Consider the following 12,677-nt stretch of genomic DNA (forward strand, 5'->3'; position numbering starts at 1 on the left):
AAGTACAATATACATAAGAATATAATATTGGTGTATGACTCTATAGTTAGACTCCCACCTATTTTAAATAAGAGCCAGCTTCATGGAATGACTTTTGTATATAGTAGAACTTGGTCTATAATTTGTATATGTCTTTCCCTTTTCCCTTAGGGCATGCCAAAATTAACTCACCATAATGGCCTTATAACAATCAAGAGTGTCATTAATATCTTACTACTATATTGATCCACTTACATCTCATTTTTTTCTTGTGTTTTTTCTTTTCAATAATCTCCCAAATCATATATTCTTAAGTTCTTTCATTTCCTCGTTGATAGTTTGAACATAATTTTATTAATACATCTTGAATAGATAATGTAATTCTTAAAGAATCAATGACTCAAATAAAAATTTGCTATTACAAAGAAATATGTATAAAAACTCGAGATCATTTTTGCTTTCTCATAACAATAGGTAAATCATTCGGGTCAATATCAATTCATATTTTCTTTTTAAAATTAATAACGATTAAATTCAAATATTTTTCACCGATGATTTTATAAGAGTAACTTACACCTTTGGATAAATTAAGAGGATTTATAGTCTTCACATTACAAAAATAAAGTGAATTTTACCTTAGTTTCTAATGAAATAATTAAACCAATAACAGGATGACAATGTCTCTAGGATTATTCTATTTTGGTCTTCGAGACACGACTGCTACTTACTCTGTCAACTTCCTCAACTTAATCCCTATTTGCACTTTCTTGATCTCTATCATGCTCAGGTAATATATAAATTTATTGAAGATAATTTAATTAGTATGTAAAATATGTCATATAGAAATTATGAATGATTATTGCAGAATAGAGAATCTAAAGATTGAAACATTGAGTGGTAAAGCCAAGTGTCTCGGGACAATTGCGTGTGTTGGTGGAGCATTAGCTACAAGTCTTTACAAAGGAAAGGAATTTTATATTGGTCAACATCACAATCACTATGTTGATAAGATTGTGACTGCAACACACAAAACTCACATGCTTCATGGGACTTTCTTTTTAATTGGATCGTGTTGTTCTTACACAACATGGTTTATCATGCAAGTATGTATCTACTCATATTTTTAATTTTTCTACTATTAAAATATTAAACATGTCTTTGGCTTTGATTTTTATTTTGTTATAGTTATAAATCACATGAATAAATAAACTCGTATAACATGTCATTACTGATTGGGCACAGTTAAAAAATAGTTAGTAATTTCAATGAAATAAATTGCATTTGTTAATAAGTAATTTGTTAATAAGTAGTTAGGTATGTTATAAAATCTTTTTATAGAGCATATGGTATCATGTGTTTAATTTTTTTAATTAATTCAATATATTTTTTTATGTGAAGCATAATGCATAATACTCTTTATTCTCCAAGTGAATTGGAATCATTTTACCCTATGAAGTTTAACATTTTATGATGTTGTATATCACTTGAGTAATTAGTTATTATATTTAAAAATATTCAATTTATACGAACACTATATTAATGAATTTATCAAAATTCTTGGGACACTTTAAACTTAAAATATTTATTGCGAAATAAATAACTAATATGCTTCAAAATATAAATAGGTTAAGTTGGTTAAAGTATTTCCATTGAGATATTGGGGAACAATGCTATCGTGCATTATGGCTGCAATTCAATCAGCAGTAATAGGTGTATTCATAAATTCTAGTAAAGAATCTTGGAGGTTAGAGTGGAATCTACAACTTATTACTATACTTTATTCGGTAAGATCATTTTTATTGAATAATGTTTACCTTTAGTTATACTTATACATTAAATGAACATTGCGGGAAAGATTAGGTGGACATGTGAGGATTATAACGATAAACAATTTAGATCTAAAGTTTCATGCTAGGATCCAATCACTACTATAACAATAAAGAATAATAATTTGGTTTTAAATGTTGCGAACTCTTTTCTTTGATTTGTTTTAATAATGTAATCTCAATGAGAATCTTAAACACTAATGAGTTGAATTTCATTATTTAGGGAGTATTGGCTACTGCTGCTACATTTTGTTTACTATCATGGGCAATTACTATTAAGGGACCTACTTATCCTTCAATGTTCAATCCTCTTACTCTAGTTTTTGTTGCAATATTAGAGGCTATTGTACTTGGCGAACCACTAAGAGTTGGAACGTAAGAATTTTCATTTTTCCTTTAAATTATTATTTGACTACCGATTCTCCTATCACGTAATCATTTCTTGACACTAAGACTAAACTAAATCCTTTTATTGTTAGTATGTGTATTTAAATAAGTCGAAGTAATAAATAACAATATGGTATGCCACTATTGGAAGTTAATCACCGTTCAACATATGGTTAATATTTCAACTTCAATTTTAATTATATCGAAATGATATTCATTAGAAATATCAATTATTTAAAAGAATCATTCTGTTTGAGTTATTTGTCTTTTTCTCTAGACAGGATGATATCTTAAGTGAAAAAATAAAATAAAATTTCCTAATTTAATTATTATTTTAGTTTATAGGATAGCTAATGTTAAATATAAATTCATGGTTAGAAATAACATAGGTATAGATGAATGTAATAGTGTAAATAATACTTATTGTTTTAAAAGCTAAATAGAAGATTAAATTAATAATACTTTTTAATTATTGTTTAATTGATTCCATCATGATTAAATCATATAACAAGTAAGTAAGTAAATAAATAAATAGAAATATTTAAATATTAAAAAATATATAAAATTGGTTGGACAAACCGAGCTTCAACCAAACTTTAGTACTATTTAATATAAATTAGTTGAATTTTCAAGTTTATTCTATTTTTTTTAAAAAATTGTATTTATCATTTAATAAGTACTGTTACATAATAACAAAGTTTGTTGGTTCATAAGAGAATTCTTTTTATAGGTATCTTTATGTAATCATTAGTTAGTTTTACAATAAAGAAATAATATATAGAACTCAAATTTTTTCTTTGGTATACTTTTTATTTATTTCATCTCTATGATTGAAGGACTTATTTATTTATATTTATAAAGTTATTTAACTTACAATCCAACATGACAATGTGTGTTAATAATTATAAAAGTAGAAAGAAAATGAAATTGAACTTTTATTTGTTAATCAAGCATAGATAAATTGCTAATTTTAAAACAAATTTATAGGTTGTTGGGCATGATTTTGATTATTCTAGGATTGTATTACTTTTTATGGGGCAAAAGGAATGAAATGCCACATATGTCTCAAACAAATGTAGCAGCTTCTGAGTTATCAATAAGCATGACTGATGATGCTACTGTGCATAAATCAACAACAACAATAGCATCGAGTTCTTCACCTTATGAGAGTATACCGTGATTTTTTTTAATCTATTCATAACTGCATGCATTGTATGGTGAATATGAAGAAGTAGACTATTATCGTACTTTAAAATGATAAAATTGTTCAAATTTAATAATGTTATTTTTATTTTCATTCGAGATTGTTCCTTGTAAGTTGAAATTGACTATCATATAAAAAGTACATATATTAAGTAATCACTCCCTAGTTTCTTTCATAAGAAACAATTAAATTAAGGCTAAAACTCTTGGTAAATAAATTACATTTTTACCAAAATATGTAAAATTCAATGTAGTGTTCAACATTTTAAATAAAGGTTTGCAACGATAATTAGTGACCAAGATAAATTGTTACATTTATTTGTAATATTTATAGTTATTGATTTGTTGGTGATTGTTGTAACAAATAAAATGAAAAAGGGCTCTGATTTATTTTGAATTTAATATAGTCTTCCTTCATTATAAAGGAAACACACTATGTTTTAGTAGGACTTCAGTAAACATAGTGTATTGGTGCAGATACAAACATAAATGCTCATATAGGTATGTATTTGATTACATAAATATTTTCAAAATGAACTAATGGGGACGAGTACAATAACACATTGTCCAAACCTTGTCTACTGTCATCCCTATCTATATAATTTCAATTAAAAATATTTATTAATTTTTGTAAGAATTGTCTCTTGATAACTCAATATATAATTAGAAAAAAGATTTTGCTTCTTCTATTTTAATTTTTTAAAAATATAAATGATTGAAATGAGAACAAAATCGTCTTTAGCTTTTGGTTCGGCTAAATTTGTAATAGCCGAAACAGTTATTTTACATTACTATAAGACATATATCTTGAGTTACATTTTCATCAAGAAAGAATTAATTACTATGAGTGCCTTTAGACTTTGAAACCAAAAAAATATCCCTCCAAACCATGTTGGAAAATAGCAGTCATGTCAAGAAATAAATATTCACTTCTTTATCTTTACCATTATCCTCATCATTCCTTTATTTACATTATACCCTCACTTTTCATCCCCACCCTCCTACTTCTCATCACTACAAGAGATGCCTTCTTCCTCCTACAACATTTTTCTCTTTAGACAACATATCATTAGACAATGGCTTAAAAAATTATTCTTATAAGGGTAATAGGCTGCACTATCTGTTGATAAGATTTTAGGTTTTTGTTGAAAACCGCCGCTTCTTAACTTTAAGCTACAGTTTTAAAAATGTGACCTAAACAGAAATGTTGCCTATTCACCTTAAGAAATGACTCTATACGCGTGGGCGAAAGATAACTGTATATTAATCTCTTTAGCCACAATTTTTAATGTAGTCTTTTTTATTTAAATCACCTATAATGAAAACTGGTCTACACATGGTTCGAACCCTAATCCCCATATTTAAGAAAGCGTTTTCAAGTTATTCATTGCATTTTTTAAATTTTGAGCAAAGTGAGGTGCGAACTCAAATTCCTAGCCATATTAGCCTAAAAGTATATCCGTTAGGCTATAAACGTATTTCATCTATTATATTATACTATTACATTTATATACACATAACTATAAAATTTATTTATTAAAACTTAATTTTTAGTAGTATCAGAACAAATTCATAAAGTGAAATGTATAATTAGGTTTTAATTCTTCTACTCGCTGCGTTTCTTATTCTCATAAAATAATTGTGTGCCCTAACCTTATTCGTTGTTCCTTTCATTCCCGTGATAGATTTATGCCCTAGCTTTCACTCGCTCATCTGATCATTATCACTCATTCGTTCATCTTAGATTTAAGTAATTAATCTCATCATTTTCACTCATTCGTTCATCTTAGATTTTGAAGTAAAGTAATTTTTTGCACTGCTCTCACTCATTCTCTTATTCATTCATCTCATATATTGAAAAAAAAAGGTAAAAAATTAAAGTAATTAATAATTGAGGGATTTGTATCGTGAAAGCTTTACCCTTATACCAAAAACTTTCTTCTTTTTCAAACCCTAAAATTTTCCCCTTCTCTATATTAATCTTCAAATCAAAATCATTTTACATATCTATCTAAACAAATTCTCAACCAATTGAATCTCTCCATACTAATCAATTTATTTTGTAATGGGATTTTTTTGCATTGTTTATATGTTTTTATCTTATTTGAGTAATGAAGAACTGAACTGGTATGTTGTGAAGCCTTTATGCCATTTCCAATGATAGCTGAAGCGGAAAACATAAATAATCCCTAATCGTTTTCCCACAACACACTGAAATTCCTTTGTTTTATTTTGCGCATTTTGCAAAAACTGCATCGATGAAAATCACCAAGTTGGATCAACCCACGCACATCAGACGTTCTTGCCCAGGTTATTACGCTTTCAATTAAAATCTCAATTTTTTTCTTTTTCATTTGCATAATTTTTTAATATTGGGGTATTTAATACCCATTTTAATTTTCCTTATTTAGAATCATGGTCAGCTGATGAAGCATGAATGCATGAAAATCACAGTTTCTAAGGTATAAATAAAAATATATCATATCCTTTTTTATTTGGGAAAAAAATCATTTCTTCTTTGTGAATTTCAAATTTTTGTATTTTGTGTCACTCTATTACATGACAAAACTTGTAATTTTTAATGTACATTAAGGAGGATAGAAAGCTTGGTGATAATATGGTAAAACTTGGAAAAGAGGCTAGTGCTTGTGGTTGACATTATGAATTGAATTAATTTGCGCAATTAGAATAACTTCTATGTTCTATAAGTACTGAGGTTAGGGTGGTTTAGTGAGTGAGTTTGTTGATATCATGGAATTATGTCATCTTCGAGTTCCAACTTCTTAAAGGATGACTCTATTATAACATATTGGCCTTGCACAAATAGAGGTATTATATAAACATGTCAAATTTTAGTTTGAATGTGGAAACGACTTTGGTGTTGCTGAATATTGTTATCGGTACATAGCAATGTAAAAGGAGTCTGAATGCATTGTGGAAAGTTGGAAGCTGATGTATTGATGCAAAAGTAGGATGTTGTCGCAACGCAAAAAATAATCGAGCATACGAACCTCGAAATAACAATAGAGTCGTCACTGAAGTTTATTTATCCAAAAGGAAATGGAAAATATCGATAAAAATCTTAATGTAAAATAAAATGGCCATCGGAACCAAATTCATGTTTTGGAGTCGATTATGAGAGGGGAAGATATTAACATCCTCCACATCTGTTGTACTCAACGGGAACCGTTTATTTAGTTCTTCGAAAGAGTATTAGTATAATGTTATTTGTTTTCTTCAAATATAATCATGTGTATGTGAAATGAAAAGGACTAAAAATAAGTTTTTTATTAGGGTGTTTGATAAGATTGTGAGTCTTACTCCTACGTATCCTCAAGTGCGATGAGGAGTTCAAAGCTACGTGGTTCTTAGCAAGAAAAATGTTTTTTTGGATTTTTTATTTTGCTTGAAGAGACGTTGAATCTCTCCCCTACATGTCCTCTGGTGCAATAAGGAATTCAAAGCTATGTAGTTCTTGTCAAGACAAAGGTATTTTTGGATTTTTTGTTATAGTGCTTGACGAGACGAAGAATGTTGCTCCTACGTATCCTATGGTGCGATGAGGAATTCAAAGCTATGTAGTTTTTGGTAGCAAATGAATGTTTGTTGATTGATTTTAGTGAACAAGTTTAGGTTGTCTTCTAGCGGTAATGTTACTTGTATCCTCGCGCATGGGAAGGTTGAGTTTTTGATTATATTGCAGTAGAACTGATCATGTTTGATCTCATTCTAGCAGTTAAACGTTGCTTGTATGCTCGCGCGTGGGAGGCTTGAGCATTTTCTTGTATCACGTTAGAATGGATAAAACATTGTTCGTTTGTGAAAAGTTTGTAGTTGTGCTAGGACAGAAAATGATTTGATTGGTTGAGATTATTTTTAGGTGGATGATGAATACACTAGCAATGAAGCGTATGCCAACCATTCGTTTAGTCGAGGAGCAGAAGGATGAGCCTCCCTCATTCCTTATTTCGTCGAAGTTTAGAATTTTGAAAATTATTGGCGGAAAACGAATATTCAAGCAATGACAACTACTCGTTTATTCTTGGAGCAGAATGATGTGCATATCCCATTCCCTTTTCATCCAAGTTTGATTAAAGTGTTTTATTTGGAAGACAAATATTCAAACAATGAAGCGTACGCCAATCACTCGTTTATTCAAGATACGGAAGGATGTGAATCTCTCATTCCCTTTTCAACTATTTTTATTGGGAAAAAGATTATGAAATTATTGATTGAGTTTGAAAAAGACTTGATGTTGATTAAGTGTTTGATTTGAATATTTGTGGTTTGAAATTGAATTGATTGTGAAATAGTTAACTTTATGAAAGAGTGATGAAATGTTTTTGCTTTGAAAAGTAACTTAATGTTGATTCATTTTTGAAATTGATTTTGAAAATACTTTTGACTTTGATTGGAAAGAATTTTGAAAAGTAACTTGATGTTGATCAAGTGTTTAACATTTTTGCTTTTGAAAGATTGATTTTGATAGTTCTCTTATTTAATTACTTTTGGTTATTATTACTGAATTAAAAAAAGGAAATGTAAAATAAAAGATAAGAGAAATAAACTAGAGGAAAGGGAGGTACATACATGAGAAATGATGTATAATAATAAAGATAATAATATTGGGCTTAAGTACCATTAAAACAAAATGAAAGAGGAAAAATTAAAAGAGAAATAAATAAAACAAATTTGTAATCAGAAACCCAAAGGGGGTGCGAAAACAAATAGGGACTAAGCCCAAAAATGAGGCCCAGGGCGCTGGATGGGTCAAGGTCAGAGTCAATGGTTAACTCTCTTACTCATAAGCGTCCAATTAGTTGACCATAGGTGTCAATAATATCAAATTATGGAGGATTTAAGGTGCATATTGGTATTAGAGGCTCCTAAGGACCCTAGAGTCAATGCAAAAGTCATACCATATGTGATACCCTAATTTTTAACCCTAAGATCCTACATATCATTGGCATCCTTGCATATAAACAATGTCACTTCTTGGTCTCTCTCCCTACCGTCTTTGGGTTTTTTTCCTTTGCAGGGATCATCAAGCACATCTTTATTAATGTTTTACTTTTGTGTTTATATATTCATTGCTTAACCACTAATCAAATTGAAAAAAATATTTTGTTTTCTTTATGTTTATTGTGCAAGGTAGGGCTTGTCATCAAGAGTATCAAGCATGACTCCTCAGCTAGGATTTGTATTTATTCCTCAATTTAAAGTGTGGCCAACCATTGATTCTAAAGAGGCTTATCTCTCAATCATGATCTCCAAGGTCCTTAATCACCTTTCAATCCCATTTTGATCAAGGATACATCAAAGTTTTGTTGCTTACTTCTCAAGAAAAGTCAAAGGTTCGTGTGTTTATTTCCATGCCTTCTTCACCAAGTTACCTCAAGCTTTGAGCAATATAACCAATAGACATTAAAGGAAACCTTATTTTAAGTTCATATAATTATCCATGTGCTTTAAAATGCAAGAAAAGTCCAAGTACACAAGTTTGTTCCAAGTGGTTTAACCAAAAAGTCAACATTTGAAGTCAAAGTTCCAAGGATTAAAACTCCTTCAATTCTCAACATTTTGAATGATTATTTTTGCATATGATTCTTCTCAACATCCTATTCAACTTCAATTTACATGACAAGAGCCAATTGTGCTTAGAGGATCATCAAAATTTTAGAGACATTATAGGTCATTTGTGGACTTAGTGAAATTTGACCTATTTTCAAGTGATTTTTTCCCAACTTTAAAAGATCACAACTTCCTCAATTTTTAGCATTTGATCCTGATTCGTTTTGCATAATATCATTTGTGATACCCTCTATATGTTTTCTTCAATGATAAATGTCAAATTATGCTTGGAAGGTCATGGAATTCATTGAGACATTACAGGTCATTTTCAGCCATTGGATACCTAAATTTTTCTAAGTTATATGACCAGTTTTTATTGCCAACTTCAACATGCCATAACTTTGTGCTCAAGCATCCAAATGAAACATTTCTTGGCACATTGTAATCTTTGTTATGATTTCAACACATTGCAAAAATAACGGGATCAAAAAGCCTCCTAAGCAAGATGCCCCATTGAGTTGAACATGGTGACTTGGAACTGAAGAAACCACCATTACCCGATATTTGAACTTCACTAATTTCAATTCCAAGCCAAATTAGCATGTGTTTTGGACCTAAACATGTTTAATCAAGTCTCCAAAAGTTAATTGACCCTTGAAATACATAATTTGGCTCAATTTTGAAGGATTGCAAGCCACACTTTTCTCACATTCAGATCAAAATCGTTTTGCACTAATTAAGCTCGATACCACACATATTTGGATCCAAACACACTCCCTATAAATAGAAGAAGCTATTGCATTCATTTATAATCTTTTGAGAGCCAAGAAACCCCTATAAATGGATAATTAATTTTGATGATGACTTGATCAAACTATTGATCCAATTTGGGTGTGATCTCTCTTGTCTCTTTCTTCTTCATCTTTTTTTTTTCTATTGATCAAATGATTGGCCTGTGTCCATCTTGTTCATGATGTATGGATTGGTACTTGATGAAATTTCATCATTTCAAATCTACCTCCTAATTGATTATGGATCATTTAAGGTACTTTGGATTGATGCATAAGTTTGTCCTAAGCACTATGAAGTATGGAATGAAGTAATGGACCATCCTACTAGCCTTTGTGCTTGATCCATCCTCTTTTATTTTTTTTGTGGCATGGCTTTAGGAGAATGATTTACATATCATTTATCTAGCATGTATTAACACAAATATTATTATTGACCTGCCTCAAAGTGTTGTGACTTCTACATAAGTTCAATCATGATTGCTTAACATAACGCTAAATTTGTCCCGAAAGTAAGGAATTTTTATAAGTGAGATTGTAAGTCTCCTATTCCTCATGGTATTGTGTGAAAATATGGCTCCCTTTTCACTTATGAGAGCTAAAGGCATACTTGTTGATTTTATCCAAGTTGGAGCCCTTCTCAAGGTGATGTATAGGTTCATACTCTCATGCTTGTGAGTGAATAGTTAAGTGTTCTCCAAAAAATGACCAAACCATCCTTCATTTTTAATCACTAACATTTACTAACATCTTATTGTATTAATTGTATTTTAATGTCATTTATTTTATTCTTTTATTTCTTATTATTTACTTTATGCTTTTATATTTAGCATATCATGTCATATTTGCTCTTTGTCCACTAGGACCTTTGTTTATGTTTATACTCTTCTTCCTTTGTCCATTTGGATTTCTTTTTTATTTTAAGACACTAATAAAGGAAAAACCCCTAAAAAAATTGGTTCTCTTTATTTATGGACTTGAGGTTACTATCCTTAGCATTGTTATGGAGTCATGGACTTAGAATTAAGACCTTGGCCTTTGCCTTGGGAGATTGTGATTTGAGACCTTGGGATTCATATGATACTTTTGGATTTGGATTTCTTTTGGAGAATTGTTTGGGTTACGTTGGGTTCATCTGATACTTTTTGCTTTGGATATCTTTTGGAGACTTGTTTGGGTTACTTTGGTTTCATCTAATACATGAATTATTATTTGCTTATTTGGCTTGCTTGAAGCTTAATCCAAAGGGGGGAATTCTTGCTTGACTTATGTCATAAAGCTTTCTATTTCTTAGTTAGATCTTTCCTCCCTAGCTTTTACTTTATGCCCTAGGATAGTCTCTTCTTCTCCTCTCCTTCTTAAATTTTCAAAATCTCCTCTCTCTTTTTCAAAACATTCTTATTTTCTAACTTGAACCACTTTCTCAATAAACCTTGAATTTTTGTTAATTGATTTTCAAAACCTTTTCCCAATAAATGCTAATATATCTTAAGCATATTCAGACCAATTTCAAAAGACTAAAAAATGCATAATTCACTCAAATCATTTTGTGCCCTTTGTGCACTTTTCCTTTTTAAACTTTTTTCAAAGTTTAGACATGAGTCATTTCAATAGTTGAGATATAACTCTCCTATCTCCATAGTATTGATGGTAATTATTTTCTATCTAAGAGAGCTAATGACATACTTGAAGATTTTTATCCAAGTTGGAGCCCTTCTCATGATGATGCAAAGTTCTCATACTTGTGGGTGACTAGTTGAGCATTCTCCTTAAAATGACAAATTGTATTTTCATTAAAAATAAATCAAAACAAATATCTTTTATATTTTTATCATGAACTACGAGGTTTTGATTCTCCATTGCACTTTGTTGGTACGTAGGCATGAGACTTCAAAAGTCTTGGCAAACACAAAAATTAAGAAAAAATATTTCTTTTCTCATCTCACTAATCTTTTGCAAACAACACCTTTTTCAAACTACAATGTACATATTTTCAAAGAGGTTCCCATGGAGTACCATGGATGTTTAGGGTGCTAATATCTTCCCTTTACCTAATTAACCCCCGAACCCGTATCTCTTTTATTAGTTTTGTTTTAAAACTTCTTTGAGTTTTGTTCGTATTTTTTCCCTTTTCCTTTGGAAATAATAAAAGTGCGGTGACGACTCTTGCTTTATGAGTTAAGTTAATCAATAACTTAATCTCAAATTTTTTACCGCTACAGAAAAATGGTGATTCTGCTGAGGAGTAAACGTCAGTGGGTTTAGCCTATCTTTGTTTATGTTTATATATTATACTTATTGTTGTTTGTTATTATTTGTTATGTCTGGTGTTTGGTGATCTCTGTGTGGTGAGATAAGTCCTATACCCGAACTTGAAAGCTCTTATAATAGGATGGTGGTATAGTCTTGTTTGGCTTACGTGGAGTTAATCCTTAATAAGTTGGCTTGAGATTCCCCGCTCAGTGGAGGCCCCTTTGGGATTACTGATGTCACACGAGTAGTCGTAGTTGGCATTACTTTTTTCGACCTAGGAGCCCGAGAAGCTAAGGACCTTAGAACCCTTAACCCATCTTGGCCTTTTAGGATGTAGTGTGGTGTCTATTCAGGTGTAAACTTGAATTAGTTGTTACACGATACTACACTTGGACAAGTTTCTCTTGAGAATATTATTGGTTGACGAGTAGCCGTTTAAAATGGTAATATCCAAAAGATGGAAGTATGACTCTGGAAATTTTTTAGAACCTTGTCCTAAAGGTGATTATACCCTTAGTACATACATTGTGGGTTGGTTCTTACCCTTTTCTCCATGCTCATGACTCCGAACATTTGGACCTTGCTTGTGTGCCTTGTGTGATCTTGTTTGTGGTTGTTGCATCATGCATTCATTGAATTCATGAGCATTTTTCTCAATTTTCAAGGAACT

The 12,677-nt window shown here is 30.5% G+C and overlaps 1 protein-coding gene across 1 annotated transcript; it reads left to right on the plus strand.

The window, feature by feature from the left end:
* The first annotated feature begins 650 nt into the window (after window positions 1–650).
* Window positions 651–3,551, plus strand: LOC127112970 (WAT1-related protein At1g09380). The gene is made up of 5 exons (XM_051046411.1): window positions 651–766; window positions 845–1,082; window positions 1,605–1,763; window positions 2,029–2,180; window positions 3,180–3,551. The coding sequence occupies exons 1-5, from the start codon at window positions 651–653 to the stop codon at window positions 3,370–3,372; spliced, it is 858 nt and encodes a 285-aa protein (XP_050902368.1). The 3' UTR covers window positions 3,373–3,551.
* Window positions 3,552–12,677: the final 9,126 nt, after the last annotated feature.

This window comes from Lathyrus oleraceus, unplaced genomic scaffold, assembly GCF_024323335.1.
Source record: "Lathyrus oleraceus cultivar Zhongwan6 unplaced genomic scaffold, CAAS_Psat_ZW6_1.0 chrUn0214, whole genome shotgun sequence".
Lineage (NCBI taxonomy): Eukaryota > Viridiplantae > Streptophyta > Magnoliopsida > Fabales > Fabaceae > Lathyrus > Lathyrus oleraceus.